At 41.2% G+C, this 20,833-nt stretch overlaps 1 protein-coding gene across 1 annotated transcript in view; it reads right to left on the reverse strand.

Moving 5' to 3' along the window:
- The window catches only part of fbxl13 (F-box and leucine-rich repeat protein 13), a 314,516-nt gene that overhangs the window by 21,215 nt on the left and 272,468 nt on the right, over positions 1-20,833 (reverse strand). The window contains exons 22-23 of the mRNA XM_043713824.1: positions 12,371-12,505; positions 5,237-5,400 (exon numbers count right to left, since the gene is read on the reverse strand). Coding sequence (XP_043569759.1) covers positions 5,237-5,400; positions 12,371-12,505 — 299 coding nt within the window. The remainder of the gene's footprint in view (positions 1-5,236; positions 5,401-12,370; positions 12,506-20,833) is intronic.

A 20,833-nucleotide genomic window follows, 5' to 3' on the forward strand; every position in this document is an offset into this window, starting at 1 on the left:
GTTAGAAGGTTGGGTGCGCAAGTTTGCGGATGATACGAAAGTCGGTGGAGTGAGGAAGGATGTGTCAGGTTACAGCGGGATATAGATAAGCTGCAGAGGTGGGCAGAAAGGTGGCAAATGGAGTTCAATGTAGGTAAGTGTGAGGTGATTCACTTTGGTATGAGTCACAGAAAGATGGGGTACTGGGCTAATGGTCGGATACTTGGTAGTGTGGATGAGCAGAGGGATCTTGGTGTCTATGTACACAGATCTCTGAAAGTTGCCACCCAGGTAAATAGTGCGGTGAGGAAGGCATATGGCGTACTGGCTTTTATTGGTAGAGGAATTGAGTTCCGGAGTCCTGAGGTCATGTTGCAGTTGTATAAGACTCTGGTATGGCCACATCTGGAGATTTGTGTGCAGTTTTGGTCGCCATACTATAGGAAGGATGTGGAGGCACTGGAACGGGTGCAGAGGAGGTTTACCAGGATGTTGGCTGGTATGGTAGGACGATCGTATGAGGAAAGGCTGAGGCACTTGGGGCTGTTTTCATTGGAGAAAAGAAGGTTTAGGGGTGACTTGATAGAAGTGATTAGGGGTTTAGATAGGGTTGACCATGAGAACCTTTTTCCACGTATGGAGTCAGCTATTACGAGGGGGCAGCTTTAAATTAAGGGATGATAGGTATAGGACAGATGTTAGGGGTAGATTCTTTACTCAGCGAGTCGTGAGTTCATGGAATGCCCTGCCAGTAGCAGTGGTGGACTCTCCCTCTTTATGGGCATTTAAGCGGGCATTGGATAGGCATATGGAGGATAGTGGGCTAGTGTAGGTTAGGTGGGCTTGGATCGGCGCAACATCGAGGGCCAAAGGGCCTGTACTGCGCTGTATTTTTCTATGTTCTATGTTCTCACTGAGTTCACTTCAGTTAGATCATAGCTGATTAGATAAACTCAAGAGTGTGGTGCTGGGAAAGCACAGCAGATCAGGCAGCATCCGAGGAACAGGAGAGTTGACTTTTTGGACAAAAGACCTTTATCAGACGTTTGCCGAAATGTCGGTTCTCCTGCTCCTCAGATGCTGCCTGACCTGCTGTGCTTTTCCAGCACCACACTCTTGACTCTAATCTCCAGCGTCTACAGTACTCACTTCCACTGCCTGATCAGATAAACTTCCTGCCTTATCCCCATAGCCCTTGATTCCTTTAATTCCTTTAATTTGTCTATCTCAGCCTTGGCTACACTGAAAGACCCATCCTCAACAGTACTATGCAGTAAAGAACTTAACAGATTTGCCACCCTCCAATAGAAGCATTTCTCCTCATCTCTGTTTTAAATGGGTGGCACCTTATTCTAGAGATTATGTGCTCTGGTCCAAAAAATTCCTGTAAGGGAAACAACTTCTCCACATCTACTTTGTCAAGCCCCCTAAGAACTTTACATGTTTCAATAAGATCTCCTGTCATTCTTCTAAACTCTAATGGGTATAAGCTCAACCTACTCAATCTGTCCTCATAAGAAAATCTTTCTGTTCCCTGGATCAATCTAATGAGCTTTTGCTGGACTGCTTCTAATGCTGATACATTTTAGATAAAACTGTTCTCAGTATTGCAAGTCTGAACCTACATTTGTGCTGGTGAATGTGTGCAGGAGGTTTAAAGTTAGGCCAAATTCACATACCCAATCTAAAGTAGCTGCATTTCTACAGCACTACAACCCTCCAGGGACTTAGTTCAAACTCAAAAAAAAATGGCTTGACAATGACATTGACACTGCAATGCGATTTTAGTATTGCACAGTAAGAAACAAGTAGGGTTAGATATAAAATCAGTGTGGGTAGAGTTGAGAAATTGCAAAGATAAAAAAAAACCATAATGTGAGTTATGGACAGGCCTCCAAACAATAGTCATGATTTGGGGCACATAATACACCGGGAGATAGAAAAGATGTGTAAGAAAGGCAAGGTTACACTAATCATAGGGGATTTCAATGTGCAGGTGGACTGAGAAAATCAGGTTGGTAGTGGATTGCAAGGAAAGGAATTTATGGAATGTCTACGAGATTCCTTTTTAAAGCAACTTGTGGTGGAGCCCATGAGGCAATAGGCAATTCTATATTTAGTGTATATATATATATATATATATATATATATATATATAATGTGGCAAAGGGGAGTGGGAAGTCAGACGATTAGGAAGCCTACAAAGACCAACAAAGGACAACGAAAAAAGAAATAAGGCAGGAGAAGATTAAATATAAGGGTAAGCTAGCTGGTAATCTTAGGAAAGATTGCAAGAGTTTCTTTAGATATATATGGAGCAAAAGAGAGGCAAAAGTGGACGTTGAATTGCTGGAAAATGACGCTAGAGAAATAGTAGTAAGGAACAAAGAAATGGCTGAGGAACTGAGTAAGTACTTTGTGGAATCTTCATGGTGGAAGTAATATCCCAAAGATTCAAGAGAATCATGGAACAGAGGTAAGTATGGTGGCCATCATCAAGGAGAAGGTGCTAGAAAAACTGAAAGGTCTGAAGGTGGATAAATCACCTGGACCAGATGAACTATACCCTGGAGTTCTGAAGGAGATAGCTAAAGAGATAATGGAAGCATTAGTGGTGATCTTTCAGGAATCACTGGAGTCAGAAGGGTCCCAGAGGACTGGCAAATCACTAATGTAACCCCCGTTTAAACAGGGAGTAAGGCAAAAGACAGGAAATTACCGGCTGATTATCCTGACCTCAAGTTGTTGGTAAAATATTGGAGTCCATTGTGAAGGATGAGATTTCCAAATACTTGGAAATGCATCATAAAATAGGGTGAAGTCTGTATAGTTTCACCAAGGGGAGGTCATGCCTGACAAGTCTGTTAGAATTCTTTGAGGAGGTAATGAGCAGTTAGACCAAGGAGAGCCAATGGATGTTATCTACCTGGACTTAAAGAAGGCCTTTCACAAGGTGCTGGATAGAAGTCTGCTAAACAAGATAAGGGTCTATGATGTTGGAGGCAAGGTCCCAGCATATACAGAAGATGCAGAAAGCAGAGAGTGGGATAAAAGGGTCCTTTTAGTTGCCATCCAGGTTGATATCCTTGAAGGGTGCCACCCAGGTTGATAGTGCTGTTAAGAAGACATATGGTGTGTTAGGTTTTATTGGTGGAGGGATTGAGTTCCGGAGCCGTGATGTCATGCTGCAACCGTACAAAACGCTAGTGCGGCCTCACTTGAAGTATTGTGTACAGTTCTGGTCGCCCCATTACAGGAAGGATGTGGAAGCATTGAAAACGGTGCAGAGGAAATTTACCAGGATGAAGGTCTTATGAGGAAAGGCTGAGGGACTTGAATCTGTTCTCATTGGAGAGAAGAAGGCTAAAAGGGGATTTAATAGTGACATACAAGATGATCAGAGGATTAGATAGGGTGGACAGTGACAGTCTTTTTCCTAGGATGATGACGTCTGCTTGTACAAGGGAGCATAGCTACAAATTGAGCGCTGATAGATTTAAGGCAGATGTCAGAGGCAAGTTCTTTACTCAGAGAGTAGTAAGGGGGTGGAATGCCCTGCCTGCCAATGTAGTTAACTCAGCCACATTAGGGAGATTTAAACAGTCCTTAGATAAGCATATGGATGAAGGTGGGATAGTGTAGGGTGATGGGCTTAGATTAGTTCACAGATTGGTGCAATATCGACGGCCGAAGGGTCTGTTCTGTGCTGTATTGTTCTATGTTTTATGTTTTCAGGATGGCAGCCAATGACTAGTGGTGTTCCACAAGGGTCGGTGTTGGGACCACAACTTTCCTCTTTATACATTGTTGACCTAGATGTAGGAACTGAGGGCATTCTGGCTACATTTGCAGATGATTCAAAGGTAGGTAGTATTGAGGAGGCAGGGAGGCTGCAGAAGGTTAGCAGAGTGGGCAAGGAAGTGGCAGATGGAATACAAGTGGGAAAGTGTGAGGTCATGCACGTTGATAGGAAGAATAGAGGCATGGACTATTTTCTAAATAAGGAGAAAATTCAGAAATCTGAAGTGGAAAGTTGAGAGACTTGGGAGTTTTTGTCTAGGACTCTCTTAAGGTAAACTTGCAGATTGAGTCAGTAGTTAGGAAGGCAAATACAATGTTGGCATTTATTTCCAGACATTAGAATATAAAAGCAGGGATGCACTGAGACTTTATGACGCTCTGGTGAGACCACATTTAGAATATTGTGAGCAAGTTTGGGCCCCATACCTCAGGATGTACTGGCCCTGGAGCGTGTTCAGAGGTGGTTCACGAGAGTAATCCCAGGAATGAAAGGCTTAACATACGAGAAACGTTTGAGGACTCTGGGTCTATACTTGATGGAGTTTAGAAGGATGAGGGGGGATCTAATTGAAACTTACAGAATACTGAATGGCCTGGACAGAATGGATGTTGGGAAGATGTTTCCATTGGTAGGAGAGAGTAGGACCCAAGGGCACAGCTAAGAGTAAAGGAAAGTCCTTTTTGAACGGAGATAAGGAGAAACGTCGTCAGCCAGAGAGTGCTGAACCATGGAATTCTTTGCCACAGAAGGCTGTGGATGCCAGGTCATTGAATATATTTAAGACAGAGATAGATAGATTCTTGATTGTAAAGTGGAGAAAGCAGGAGAATGGGGTTGAGAAACTTATCAGCCATGATTGAATGGCAGAGCACACTCGATGGGCCAAATTGCCTAATTTCTGCTCCTGTGTCTTATGGTCTCTCCAATGGACTTCAGTGTTACACCTGCCAATTTATTCAGCAAAAATATATCTTGTCAGCCAGGTAAAATATCAACACATTCAGAAAATATCTTTTTAAAATGAAGCACCAGACAAATTTTAGTATCTTCCATGTAATATATGGTTAGTACCAATAGTTATTAATTAACTAAAATGCAGCAAACCAAGTTTTCATACCACAACTCTAATACAAAACAGTTTTGCCTTACTGCCTCTCACCTGCTTTCAAACCCTCAAAAAAAACTATTTTTTTGCTGTCTCATTTTACATTCATGTTGCATCTTACCCTTGGTGTATTTTCTTTCATAAAGTATTTTGAAATGTTTATTCTATGTCAGTACCGCCATCAAAATATGTATGATTATTAGCACTGTCACTTATTAAAGGCTGTTTTTCATTTTGGTAAATTAATCAAACTTATCTTTCTCTTCTTAGGCTTGATATTTATATTTTCTCCATTTATGTAATGCAGCTGACCTCCTCGTATACATAATACTAGAGTTAATTTTACTTACTGTGTGATGTTTGTGCAGTAAAGCATCTTCAGAACCCGTAGTCTTTTGCAGCCTTTCTTAAGGAATTTGAATATCGAGTCAGTAAGATTGACACAACCTGAGATATCCAAGAAGTAGATGTAATGGCACACCCCAGCCAAGTACTGGATACTTAAATCAGTAATCTGTTGCATCAGTAAAAAGAAAACAAAAGGTAAAATCTGATTTTACAAACACACAATTTTGGCAATCACTATAATTTTCTACGGCTAATATTTCAAGTACGAAAGGGAAGCTGCACTATTGTAGATGCTGACTGGCTGATGAAAAGTTAAACCAAAGCTTCTGTACTCACATATAAAAGCAAAAGATCCTAGGGCACCAGACAAAGAAAGGCAATGAGTTCTGATGTCTTAGTCAACATCAAGAAAACAGAATATTTGATCATTCATCTCTACTGTGTGTGAAAATTGACTGCTCTTTTCCCTGCACTGTGAATGTGACTATGTTTCTGTAGTTTGTGAAGGTGCTACATATAAGATTTTTTTATAGTTGAACTCTGACCTTAGACACAACAAAAGGACCAGGCAGGTAATGAGATGATCCCGTAACTGCATCTCACTTGCAAACTGTTTTTCCCCCTTGGAAATGGAGAGAGTGACGACTCTTCTGTGGACTCTTCTAGCCAGACTGAGTTCTGAAGAAGAGTCAATGAACCTGAAACATTAACTATGCTTTCTCTCCACAGATGTTGCCTGACCTGTTGAGTTTTCTGCAATGGTTTCAGAATACTTTGCAGCTATTCCGAAGGGGGCGGGTAAACAGCTTGATCTAATGACAGGAAGACCATTGACATGAGATCCTGCAAACAGATTTTAGGGAGTGATGTAGTAAATTTGAAAGCAGAACTTCAAAGGTAATAATCTCCGGATTACTCTCAGTGCCACGCAAGAATAGAAGGAATAGGGCAGATGAATATGTGGCTAGAGAAATAGTGCAAGAGGAGAGGGCTTTAAATTCCTGAGGAGAAAGTGAGGTCTGCAGATGCTGGAGATCAAAGTTGAAACTTTATTGCTGGAACAGCACAGCAGGTCAGGCAGCATCCAGGGAACAGGAGATTCGACGTTTCGGGCACAGGCCCTTCTTCAGGAATGAGCAGAGAGTGTTCAGCAGGAGAAGATAAAAGGTAGGGAGGAGGGACTTGGAGGAGGGGCGTTGGAAATGTGATATGTGGAAAGAGGTCAGGGTGAGGGTGATAGGTCGGAGTAGGATGGAGGCGGAGAGGTCAACAAGAAGACTGCAGGTCAGGAAGGCGACGTGGTCGACGGTGCCCTCCACCGCATCTCCTCCACTTCCAACTCCCCTCCTCCAAGTCCCTCCTCCCTACCTTTTATCTTCTCCTGCTGAACACTCTCTGCTCATTCCTGAAGAAGGGCCTGTGCCCGAAACGTCGAATCTCCTGTTCCCTGGATGCTGCCTGACCTGCTGTGCTGTTCCAGCAATAAAGTTTCAACTTTGATATCCAAATGAATCCAACAAGAACTGGACCAAGCATATGTGGTACTCATAATCTTCTTCATCCTAAGTATACGCATGATTTTACTACAACTGCTAAGTATTTCATCAGTAATATTTTCAGCAACATAACACAAAACATCGCAGATAAGAAAAACTGCAGCATATTAACATGCCAAATTTCCCCTAAAGTAAATGCATTAAAATTCCATCAAATTTGACAATATTGTTATGTATTTGGCTTTAAGGGGTTAACACGTAGGGGGTTCCATACAACAGCCAAGCAGGGTGAGATCAATAGTTGTGATGTTGAGAAGATATGCTCTTCTTCATTAGGGTAAATAAAACCACAGAAAGTAGACAAAATCAAACACAAAATATTGCTGAGGAAAGGAGTGAACAAAGACAGAAATGGGAACTATTTAAATGTAAATCTATGATTCGCTCCAGTAATAATATCTAACAATATTCAATATCTAGGATCATACCAAAAGAGTACTTTGAAGTATTAAAGGGATTTTCTGCTATCTAGTGATCTCTGAGGCATGAAGTTTCCCTTTCTTGATATGTGCAAGATCAAGACAAACACTAGGCATACAGTAACAGTGATATCACCGCAGGGAGTTGGCAGCCAATTACACTGAAGTATTCTCAAACAGCAAATCAGAAAGTAAAATGCAGTAAAATCTTCTACTCAATTAAAATTTCCACAGAGTAAATACAAATCATCAGTGATACACATGGGATTAAAGTAGCTGAAATATCATAACTTTTTTTTAAATTTGAAAAAAACATTATTGCCATAATAATGGCAAAAAAGCATCCCAGTGATATAACATTAGATTTCTATGAGTAACTATTGAGTTATTAAAATTAAATTGCATTTATATAGTAACTGTTATGGCCACAGAAAGATCCAAAATGCTTTACAGCCAATAAAGTACTTTGGAAGTACAGTCAGTGTTGACACATAGCAGGCAATTTACATGTAGCAAGCTCCCACAAAAAGAAATGCTGTACTAATTATTGAAAAAATATTGACTATGACACCTGGAACAACTTTCTCATCAGTGGTGAGGTTCTGGAACCCACGAGTTCAAAGGGTAATACAGGCAAAAACCATAATCACATTAAAACATGCGGTGGAACAGTCAATGGGTTTAGGAATCAAAATTTGGAGAGTGGGATTAGTGTGACGAGGTATTCATCGACTGGTATGGACTCACCTTGACCTCTTTCCATCTATCACATTTCCAACGCCCCTCCTCCATGTCCCTCCTCCCTACCTTTTATCTTCTCCTGCTGAACACTCTCTGCTCATTCCAAGAGCAGGGCCTGTGCCCGAAACGTCAAATCTCCTGTTCCCTGGATGCTGCCTGACCTGCTGTGCTGTTCCAGCAATAAAGTTTCAACTTTAAATTCCTGAGGCATTGGGACCATTTGTATGGGAGATGGGAGTTGTGCAAGTTGCTGGGTTACATCCAAATAGGAATGGGACTAACATCTTTTTGGGGATGTTTGTTAATGCTGTTGGGATGGATATAAACTAAATTGGCAGAGGGATGGGATCCTGACAAGTAACACAGAGGACAGAGAAACAGAGATGGATTTAGAAGTTAAAATGTGAGCAAGTCTGTAAATTAGAGGAACCCTAGGTGGATTAGAAAGAAATTAATTTAGCGAGGCTAAGTATATTTAAGGGAGCATGACAAATATGATAGATGAGCTGAGGACACAGATAAGCAAAAGGGGGTATGGGATCATAGCTATAACTAAGATTTACCTGAAAGATGCGTTCGGTTGGCAGCTCAACATTCCCAATTGGTGCAATGTTGACCAACGCACTAATAATAGCAGTGAGGAGAAATAATATCTTGGAAGTATCATCAAATGAGGCCAAATGGGCAGAAATTTTAAAAAATCACAAATGGGGCAAGCACACTGTTGGTGTATACTATAGCCCCCAAACTGTCAGGGAGAAACAGAGGATCAAATATAGAATCAAATTTCATAAACTGCAAGCATAATAAGGCAGTAATAATAGGGAATTTTAACTAACCTAACATGAATTGAGAAAGATTTAGAATGCAATGTAGAGTGAAAAGAAATACTGAGGAGGAAAGGCATAACTGCAAGAGGATATCAATGGAAAGGTCAGCTGGACAGAACAGTGGCAAGGAATAACAATGGTACGACCTTAAATTGCATCCAGAAGAACACTTTTAGTCAGTATGTAGAAAGCCCAAAAAAGGAAAGAGCAATTCTAGACCTAATATTGGAAATGAGCCCAGATAGGTGAAAGGTGTATCAGTAGAATAGCATTTTGGGGATGGTGACCATAACTCAATCATATTTAAAATAGTTATGCAAAAAGATATCAACAAATCGTTAATAAATTAGGGAAAAGGCTAATTTTACTAAGATACAATTTGGCCCAAGTGGACTGGGAGCGGTTACTCACAGGTAAGAATGTTTCAGAGCAGTGGGAGGCAAAGAGAAAATAGCGACATTGTAGGCCAAGTATGTTCCTATAAAGATGAATGGTGGGACAAACACAGAAGAACCTTGAATGTCAAGAGACATAAAGGTTAGGATTAAGAAGAGAAGCTTATGGCAGATATTGCAAGGTTTTAATGTGGCAGTCTCTACGGGAATACTTAAAAAGGGAATAGGAAAGCCAACATTGTACAAAAGAAAGCATTGGCAGGTAGAATAAAGGAAAATCCAATGGTTTATTTTTAAGAACAAGACAGTAACTAGAGAAAAAGAGCTTATTAGGAATCATGGAGATAAATTGTGTATGGACCTTGAAGACAAGGGCAAAGTTATCAATGAATACATTGCGTTGGTCTTCACAATGGAGAAGTATGACACAGCTATAGACATCAAGATGAAAGACTGCAAAATATTAGAAGGACTTAACATAGAAAGGAGAAACTAGTCAGTTCAGCAATCTTAAAAATGGATAAATCTGCAGACCCAGATCAGATGTATCCCAGGTTGAGGCAGGCAAGGGAGAAGATATCAGAATCCTGGGAGTAATTTTGAAATCCTCACTCGCCACAGACCAGACTGAGGGACTCCTGGCATCCCATTGTCAAAAAGGAGAAAAGGATAGATCAGGAATTACAGGTCATTCAATCTTATCTGGGGGTTTATAGAAAGAATTCTGAGGAATAGAATATAACTACCTACACAGATTAATCAGGGATGGTCAACAATAGGTTTGTTGAGGGAAGATAATGTTTGACAAATTTGATTAAGTATTTTGAAGAAGCAACCATCAGTTGAGCATAATGCATTTAACGTATCCTACAAGGACTTTAACAAGGCTTTTGATAAGGTTCCTCATGGCAGAATGGTAATGAAAGCTCAGGGGATCCAAGGCATAGTAGCGCATTATTCCAAAATTGGTTGTAAAGCAGTATTTCTATAACTGAAGTCTGTTTCCAGTGGAATTTCGGCCTTGGTGCTGGGACCCTTTCTGCTTTTTCTGTACATCAATATTTTGGATTTAAATCAAGAAATTCACAGATGAAATGAAAATTGGTAGGATGGTAAATAGTGAGGAGGAAAGGCATAACTGCAAGAGGATAACAATGGAATGGTCAGCTGGACAAAGCAGTGGCAATGAATAACAATGGTAGGACCTTAGAGAGTACTGAAGATCAGAGAGATGTTTGTGTGCATATCCACAGATCAAGGATGAACAGGTAGGTAAGGTGGTTAAGAAATCAGAACGAGATACTTGCATTTATTAGCTGAGGTATGGAGTAAGAAGGTTGTGCTGGAGCTGTACAAAATGCTGGTAAGGCCACATCTGGAGTATCTTGTGCAGTTCTGGTCTCCACATCAGAAGAAGAATGTGATTGCACTAGAGAGATTTACCACTATGCATCCTGGGATGGAAAGTCTGAGCAATAAGGGAAAACTAGGCATGCTGTTGTTGTTTTCCTTGGAGCAAGAAATATGAAAGGGGACTTGATAGAAGTTTATAATATTATGAGGATCATGGATAGGAAGGCACTTTTTCATTAGTAGAGGGGTAAATAAACAGGAGTGCAGATTTAAGCTAAAAGGTAGAAAGCTAAGAGGAGAGCTGAAGAGAGTTTATTTTTACTTAGAGGGTGGTGGCAGTCTGGAACTCAATGCCTGAAAGGTGGTTGAGTCAGAAACTCTTATATCAGCAGTATTTAGGTATTCACTTGTGTTGCCATATTCTCCAGGGCTATGGGCCAAAGGCTGGAAATTAGGATTAGTGTTCTTAGACATTTGTTGACTGCCACAGACATGATGGGCCAAGTGGCCTCTTACTCTAATGTCAATGTCTGTGAGTCTAACCCAACAGGGGAACTCAGAGAAAAATTACAGTTTACAGATTGAACATTGATGCTTTTCCCAGCTGAAACATTAAGAGCAGAGAGCCTGCAGACGACTGTGACTTCAACTTGAACTGAAGGATACTGATGACAATAAGCAGCCTCTCTTGAAGTAATGAGTACAAGAATAGTGAAGATCCTTTCACAGCTCACCAGTACCAACCCTCCCCTCCCATTTGCTCCATACACAAATATGTCATAAAATGCATGAAGAAAAAACCTATAGAATGTTTACACACCATATCTAAGATAAAACTGATACTGCAGTTGTGTGTTTTTGTTTTGCATATGGCAAGTTTGGTTTGGCCTCCTAGACTGAAACACCATAAATCTTGTACTTATCAAATTTGCAATTTGGAAATCAAAGCATAACTGTTGTCCAAATTTCAAGGCAACTGGCTATCTCACCAGGGAATATTAGATCCATGAGCACCACAAATCTGGCCTGTGAAGAAGGGTTTACTTGTGACTGCACAAAATGATTTCCTTAGAAACACAAGATATTGTGAAATCCAATTGGAACTTTCCATGATGACAAAAAGCCCAACCTTCGAAAAGATTTCTTGCTGGATTACCACCAGTCAGAGTCTGGATTGAAAGTAAGATTTACCAATCATCTATGTAGATTGTATACAGTGGTTATACAAAAGTACATTTTAAATACCGTGGGAGTCTAGGGGAGTCTGACTAACAATACTTCGTTCTGCTATAGACTGAATATAAAACTTGAGGTATTATTAATAGTTTGGGCTTGTATTTGTAGAAAAACAAAAGCAACACTTTCCATTTTTGCTCCTTTGCCAAGCTCAAGCAGGAATTATTCTTTGAGCCAAGAGGATGCAGTAATTTATTTTTCAATTACTGTAAATTAAACATAAGGGGAGCCAGGTTACAACTGAAGAAAGGCTGCTTGAATTATTATGATTGATATCATTTTTTTCTATAAATTGGCATCACTTATTTCAGAATTGAATAATTAGTTTGGTCTTAAAAGTGACTGAAGTGTTGTACTTAAGTCAGATGTTGGCCATCTGCTCACGATGGAGATCAGCCATCTTGTTAGAAGTCTGAAGATTAAATTTGTTGGATTGTCTGTTTGGGTATAGAGGGTGTTGAATCAGGCTAACCATGCAGCCCTCCTGAAAGCACTTGTATAAATCTTGAAGGACTATTAAGGGGCAAAAATAAGGACAAAGGGAAGGATACTGGGTAATTTACAGTAGTAAATTAATCTCCGTTAATTTAAGTTTTCTGATATTACCTTTGGGCATCCAGTGAGGTTCAGTGAAATCAGCCTTCTGCAACAGAAAGCCAAGGTCTTTGTGCTCAAATCAGAGACTTGGAGGCAATGGGAGATATCCAAATATCCCAGATCGTACATCTTATGATAGAATTTCTTGAACACAAAACACCACAATAAAAATATTAATAATCTAAATATTCCAGATAGCCAATCTTATGATAACATTTCTTAATAACAAAATACCACATTGAAAATGGATAGTTTCCTGGAAAAATAGATGGTAGATCCAATCAAGGATCAGGTTATTTTGGATCTGATAATGTGTATTGAGGCAGGTTTAATAAATTACACCAGAGTAAAAGATCCTCTAGGATACAGTGACCATAACATGGAAGAATTTAGTATTCAGTTTGAGAGAGCAGAACCTGGATCAGAAACAACTGCTAAGCATAACAAATGGCAGTTATAAAGGAATGAGGGCAGAGCTAGTTGGTGTCAACTGTGAAAGGAGTTTAGCAGCAAAGACAGTTGAAGAGCAATGATAGGCTTTTAAGAAAATAAGTCATGACTCATTGCAAAACATATCCCAGTAAGAAAGTAGTGTTCTAGAAAAAGGATGTCAAACTTAGTTGACAGGGAAATTAAAGATGGGATTGAATTGAAAGAAAATGATATTTTCATACAATTTGGCAATGATTAATAGTAAACCAGAGGATTGGGAGAGTTTTAAAAAATCAATTTGACATGATCAAGAAAAAAGGAAGAAGATAAACGTTGGAGGTAAACTTGCGAGTTTCAATCAAGATGGGCAGCAAGAGCTTCTTTAAATATATAAAAAGGAACATAGAGACAAAAGTCGACATGGGCATTTAGAGTACAAGGCTGGGGAAATAATAATGGGGATTATGGTATGGTAGAGCAATTGAATAGGTGGATGTAATTTTGCTTGTTGATCTGCAAGGTTTATTTTCAGACGTTTCATCACCATACTAGGTAACATCATTGGTGAGCCTCTGGTGAAGTGCTTGGTGTTATGTCCTGCTTTCTATTTATGTGTCTTGGTTTCTTGGTGAGTGATATCATTTTAGGTTCTTTTTCTCAGAGGATGGTAGATGGGTTATTCTTTAGAGGGTTGGTATGGATTTATTGGGCTTAATGGCCTGTTTCATAGAAGGTTTCATGGAATCCCTACAGTGTGGAAAAATGGCTAAGGAAACCAATGGAGGTAAAGACACACATGTCACCTGGATCTGATGGGATCCATCTCAGGATATTAAAGAAAGTAACTATAGAGATAGTCAATGCACTGGTTTTAAATTTCCAAAAATTCTCAGATTCTGGAAAACATCCCAGAGGACTGGAGAACTGCCAAATTAACACGTTTATAGTCATACAGTGATACAGATGTAGAGCACAGAAATGCACTCTTCAGTCCAGGCTGACCAGATGTCCTAAATTAATCTAGACTCATTTGCCAGTGTTTGGCCCATATCCCTTCCATGCCTTTTAAATATTGTAATTCTACCAGCCTCCACCATTTCATCTGGCAACTCATTCTATACACGCACCACGATCTGTGTGATAAGATTGCTCCTTTGGTCCCTTTTAAATCTTTCCCTCTCACCTTAAACCTATACCCTCAAGTTTTAGACATCCCCAACATGGGAAAAAGACCTTGGCAATTCACCCTATCCATATCCTTTATGTTTTTATAAACCTCTATAAAATCAACTCTCAATCCCCATCAGTCCAGGGAAAATAGCCACAGCGTATTCAGCCTCTCCTTATAGCTCAAACCCTCCAAACCTGGCAACATCCTTGTAAAGCTTTTCTGAACCTTTTTAAGTTTCACAACATTTTCCTATAGTGAGAACACCAGAATTAAACCAGTATTCCAAAAGTGGCCTAACCAATGTCCTGTACAGCTGCAACATGACTTCCCAACTCTTATACTGAATGCACTGACCAATAAAGACAAGCATGCCAACTGCTTTCTTCACTACCCTGTCTACTGCAAGTCCATTTTCAAGGTACTATGAATCTGCACTCCACGGTCTCTTTGTTCAGCAACACTCCCCAGGACGTTATCACTAAGTGTATAAGACCTGCCCTGATTTGGTCTACCAAAATGTAGACATTTATCTAGATTAAACTCCATCTGCCATTCCTCAGCCAATCGGCCCATCTGATCAAGATCCCATTGTAGTCTGAGGCAACCTTCTTCGTTGTCCATTACACTGCCAATTTTGGTGACATCTGTAAATTTACTAACCGTACAACTTATTTACACATCCAAATCATTTATATAAATGACAAAAAGCAGTGGACCCAGCACCGATCCCTGCAGCACCACACTCATCACAGACCTCCAGGCTGAAAAGCAACCCTGCTCCACTACCGTCAATATATCTATTTAAAGAAGGGAGAAAAAAAACAGGTAACTATAGACCAGTAACTATATACTATAGATCTGTTATTGGGAAAATGCTAGATTGTATTATCTATCTACAGCGTATGAACTACAGCAGTTCAAGAACGCACCTCACCTTCTCAAGGGCAACTAGGAATAGACATGAAATGCTAGCCCAGCTTGTGATACCCACACCCCACAAGTGAAGAAAGAGTAAGGATTTAAAAGCTGAGCATTTGAAAGTACAAAATAAGATCAAAAAGGGTCAGCATGGCTTCATGAATGGGAAAACATGTCTGACAAATTTAATAGAATTCTTTTAGGAGGTAACATACAGGATAGATAAATGGAAAGCAGTGAATGAAATATATTTGGATTTTCAGAAGGCATTTGATAGGATACCACATGTTAAACTTAATAAGGTAAGAGCCCATGATATTAGAAGTAGTATATTCGTCTAGACAGAGGATTGGCTAACTAATAGAAGATACACATTTGGGATAAGGCAAGTGTAATGACTGGAACCCGGACCAGGTGAAACTCATTGACTATAATATTCTTGATTCAGGTTGTTAACCTGGGCCAATCAGGGAACCCTGGAACAGATATAAACAGGAGATTAAAATAAGCACTACCGCAGTTAGGCGGTAGTGTGGGGTGGTAATAAAAAAGAGAAAAAAAAAAAACAGGAGGGTTAGACATCCTGTTCACTTTCAGAGCTGGCTCTAAGGGAGCTGGATCAGTGTCAAGGACTCTGCATATGCAAATAAAGAATGACTTTATGATGAGATATCACCCTCTGTGGAGTTATTTCAGTAGCAATGAGAGTAGGATAAAAAAAAAGGATAAACAAGAGATTAAGAAAAGAGTGTCAGACATCCTGACAGTCTGACAGCTGGCTCTGAGGGGAAAAAAAAGGAAAAAAAATAAACAGGAGATTGGGATTTGAGGTTCTTCGTTTCCCTGAAAACTGGTTGAATGGTAGGATTTGGGGCCCGGCTTTGCTGCTCCTCTCCCTTGTAAAATTGCTGTTTCTCTGTATACAGCTGTTAATGTTAACTGTTTTGTAAATGGTGAATTGTTTAATAAAATAAAATAAACAGGAGATTAAGAAAAAAAATAAACAGGAGATATGTTCTGTGGTGCTATGGAGTCTGTGCACCATATATATAGGGTGTGGGCACATGCACTCCCTTTGTGATTTCCTCAAAAACCTCCTTCTCTGTATTTGGTTGCAGTTCAGTCTCATGCTCCTGATCTTCAGATAGCAGGTATGGAAGGGGGAGGGCAGATCTGAAGATCTCCTCGTGGGTCTGCTCCTGGGCCTGGCCAAACTTGCCATAAACAGATCCAGGCAGCGGGCCGTGGAGGGAGTCACTAGGGCCAACTGCCTGCCCCTCTTCTGCTATTACGTGAGAGCCCGGGTATCTCTGGAGAAGGAGCATGCGTGTCCACCAACACCCTAGAGTTGTTCAGGGAGAGGTGGGCACCGCAGGGAGTGGAGTGTGTTACTTCCACATCCAATTCTATTTTGATTTAATCCCTGTCATCCCTTCACTGTTTGATCACACAGCATTGCCCTTTGATGTGAAGGGCACTGCTTGTCACTGGCCACTTGGGTGTTTTCTTCCTGGTGGTGGAAACTGAATAAGGATTCGTGCACCATGTGTCATTCACTGTGTCTCACACCTGCACACACACAACATGGGTGCTGGGGAATAAGTAAGCACTACTGCAGTTAGGCAGTAGTGTGGGTGTAAGGGGGGAAAAGTAATCAGGAGATTGGGATTTGAGGTTCCTCATTTCCCTGAAAACTGGTTGAATGGTAAGTTTTGGGCCTGGCTTTACTGCTCCTCTCCCTTGTAAAATTGCTGTTTCTCTGTATACAGCTGTTAATGTTAACTGTTTTGTAAACGGTCAATTGTGTAATAAAATAAACAGGAGATTAAAAAAATAAACAGGAGATTTGTTCTGTGGTGCTGTGGAGTTCGTGGACCATGTATATATTGGGTGTGGGCACTTGCACTCCCTTTTTGATTTTCTAAAAAACCTTCTCTGTTTTTGGTTACACTTCAGTCCCACGCTCCTGATCTTCGGGCACCCGGTATGGTCTGAGGACTTCCTTGTGGGTCTGCTCCTGGGCCTGGCCAAACTGGCCATAAACAGGTCCAGGCAGCGGGCCGTGGAGAGGGTTGTTAGGGCAGAATGTCTGCCCCTCTTCCACGGTTATATCAGAGCTCGGGTGTCTCTGGAGAAGGAGCGCACGGTGCCCACCAACACCCTCGAGATTTTTAGGGAAAGGTGGGCACTGCAGGGAGTGGAGTGTACTATTTCCCTCTCCAACTCTATTCTGATTTATTCCCTGCCCTCCCCTACACTTTTTGAACACGCAGCATTGCCCTTTGAGAAGGGCACTGCTTATCACTGGCCACTCGGATGTTTCCTTTCTTCCTGGCAGTGGAATATAAATACAGATTTATATACTTGTTGTTTTTCACTGTGAAAATAAAAGAAAAAATAAACAGGAGATGGTTTAAAAATAGTTAATAAGCAGGAGAAGGAGCACGTGGTGTCCACCAACACCCTTGAACTTTTCAGGGAAAGGTGGGCACTGCAGGGAGTGGAGTGTTTTATTTTCCCCTCCAACTCTATTTTAATGTAATCCCTGCCATACCCTTTACTTTTTTGATCACACAGCATTGCCCTTTGATGAGAAGAGCATTGCTTGTCACTGGCCACCCTGGTGTTTCCTTTCTGCCTGGTGGTGGAAATTGAATAAAGGTTTGTACACCTGTTGTCTTTCACTGTGTCTCCTGCACACACACACACACACACACACACAATGTAGGTGCTAGGGAAAATATAAGCACTACTGCAGTTAGGCAGTAGTGTGGAGGTAAAAAGAAAGAAAAAAAGAAAATATAACCAGGAGGTTTAGAGTATAAAGGAAGAAAAATAAAGTGAAAATGTACATACGTTAACGAGGAGATTAGAATCTCCCGAGAAAAAAAAACAGGAGATAGTCAAAAAAACGGGAGAAGGAACACGCGGTATCATAGAGTCATAGAGATTTACAGTATGGAAACTGACCCTTTGGTCCAACCCGTCCATGCCAACCAAATATCCCAACCCAATCTAATCCCATCTGCCAGCACCTGACCCATATCCCTCCAAACCCTTCCTATTCATATACCCATCCAAATGCCTCTTAAATGTTGCAATTGTACCAGCCTCCACCACTTCCTCTGGCAGCTCATTCCATACCCGTACCACTCTCTGTGTGAAAACATTGCCCCTTAAGTCTCTTTTATATCTTTCTCCTCTCACCCTAAACCTATGCCCTCTAGTTCTGGACTCCCCGACTCCAGTGAAAAAGCCCTTATCTATTTATCCTACCATGCCCCTCATAATTTTGTAAACCTCTATATGGCCACCCCTCAGCCTCCCGACGCTCCAGGGAAAACAGCCCCAGCCTGTTCAGCCTCTCCTTTTAGCTCAAATCCTCCAAACCTGGCAACATCCTTGTAAATCGTTTCTGAACCCTTTCAAGTTTCACAACATCTTTCCGATAGGATGGAGACCAGAATTGCACGCAATATTCCAACGATGGCCTAACCAATGTCCTGTACAGCCGCAACATGACATCCCAACTCCTGTACTCAATTCTCTGACAAATAAAAGAAATCATACCAAATTCCTATCTAACTGTGACTCAACTTTCAAGGAGCTATGAACCTGCACTCCAAGGTCTCTTTGTTCAGCAACACTCTTTACCATTAAGTGTATAAGTCCTGCTAAGATTTGCTTTCCCAAAATGCAGCACCTCGCATTTATCTGAATTAAACTCCATCTGCCACTTCTCAGCCCATTAGCCCATCTGATCAAGATCCCATTATAATCTGAGGGAACCTTCTTCGCTGTCCACCACACCTCCAATTTTGGTGTCATCTGCAAACTTACTAACGGTATATCTTATGCTCGCATCCAAATCATTTATGTAAATGACAAAAAGTAGAGGACCCAGCACCGATCCTTGTGGCACTCCACTGTCACAGGCCTCCAGTCTAAAAAAACAACCGTCCACCACCACCCTCTATCTTCTACCTTTGAGCTAGTTCTATATCCAAATGGCTAGCTCTCCCTTTATTCGTGAGATCTAACTTTGCTAGTCAATCTCCCATGGGGAACCTTGTCGAACGCCTTACTGAATATAGATCACATCTACCACTCTGCCCTCATCAATCCTGTTTGTTTTTTCTTCAAAAAATTCAATCAAGTTTGTGAGATATGATTTCCCACAAACAAAGCCATGTTGACTATCCCTAATCAGTCCTTGCCTTTCCAAATACATGTACATCCAGTCCTTCAGGTACTCCCTCCAATAACTTGCCCACCACTGAGATCAGGCTCACTGGTCTATAGTTCCCTGGCTTGTCCTTACTACCCTTCTTAAAGAGTGGCACCACGTTAGCCAACCTCAGTCTTCCGGCACCTCACCTGTGACTTTAGATGATACAAATATCTCAGCAAGAGGCCCAGCAATCACTTCTCTAGCTTCCCACAGAGTTCTAGGGTACACCTGATCAGGTCCTGGGGAATTATCCACCTTTATGGGTTTCAAGACATCCAGCACTTCCCCCTCTGTAATCTGGACATTTTGCAAGATGTCACCATCTATTTCCCTACAGTCTATATCTTCCATATCCTTTTCCACAGTAAATACTGATGCAAAATACTCGTTTAGTATCTTCCCCATTTTTTGCGGCTCCACACAAAGGCCACCTTGCTGATCTTTGAGGGCCCTATTCTCTCTCTAGTTACCCTTTTGTATTTGTAAAAACCCTTTGGATTCTCCTTAATTCTATTTGCCAAAGCTATTTCATGTCCCCTTTTTGCCCTCCTGATTTTTGCCCTCCTGATTTCCCTCTTAAGTATTGCCTTTATACTCCAAGGATTTACTCGATCTATCCTGTCCATACCTTACATATGCTTCCTTCTTCTTCTTAACCCAACCCTCAATTTCTTCAGTCATTCAGCATTCCCTATACCTACCAACTTTCGAAAGCTGACTGGGGGCAGATGTTCGCAGGTAAAGGGATGGCTGGAAAATGGGAAGCCTTCAGAAGCCTTTGTGGGCGGCACGGTGGCACAGTGGTTAGCACTGCTGCCTCACAGCGCCAGAGACCCGGGTTCAATTCCCGCTTCAGGCAACTGACTGTGTGGAGTTTGCACATTCTCCCCATGTCTCCGTGGGTTTCCTCCGGGTGCTCCGGTGCTGGATGACTAAAGAAATTGAGGGTTTGGTTAAGAAAAAGAAGGAAGCATATGTAAGATATAGACAGGAGAGATCGAGTGAATCCTTAGAAGAGTATAAAAGAAGTAGGAGTATACTTAAGAGAGAAATCAGGAGGGCAAAAAGGGGACATGAGATAGCTTTGACAAATAGGATTAAGGAGAATCCAAAGGGTTTTTACAAATACAGTAAGGACAAAAGGGTAACTAGGGACAGAATAGGGCCCCTCAAAGATCAGCAAGGTGGCCTTTGTGTGGAGTCACAGAAAATGGGGAGATACTAAATGAGTATTTTGCATCAGTGTTTACTGTGGAAAAGGATATGGAAGATATAGCCAGTAGGGAAATAGATGGTGACATCTTGCAAAATGTCCATATTACAGAGGAGGAAGTGCTGGATGTCTTGAAACAGGTAAAGGAGGATAAATCTCCAGGACCTGATCAGTTGTACCCTAGAATTCTGTGGAAAGCTAGAGAAGTGATTGCTGGGCCTCTTGCTGAGATATTTGTATCATCGATAGTCACAGGTGAGGTGTCGGAAGACTGGAGATTGGCTAACGTGGTGCCACTCTTTAAGAAGAATGGTAAGGACAAGCCAGGGAACTATAGACCAGTGAGCCTGACCTCGGTGGTGGGCAAGTTGTTGGAGGGAACCCTGAGGGACAGGATGTACATGTATTTGGAAAAGCAAGGACTGATTAGGGATAGTCAACATGGCTTTGTGCGTGGGAAATCATGTCTCATAAACTTGATTGAGTTTTTTGAAGAAGTAACAAAGA

Source organism: Chiloscyllium plagiosum, chromosome 23, assembly GCF_004010195.1.
Source record: "Chiloscyllium plagiosum isolate BGI_BamShark_2017 chromosome 23, ASM401019v2, whole genome shotgun sequence".
NCBI classification, from domain to species: Eukaryota; Metazoa; Chordata; class Chondrichthyes; order Orectolobiformes; family Hemiscylliidae; genus Chiloscyllium; species Chiloscyllium plagiosum.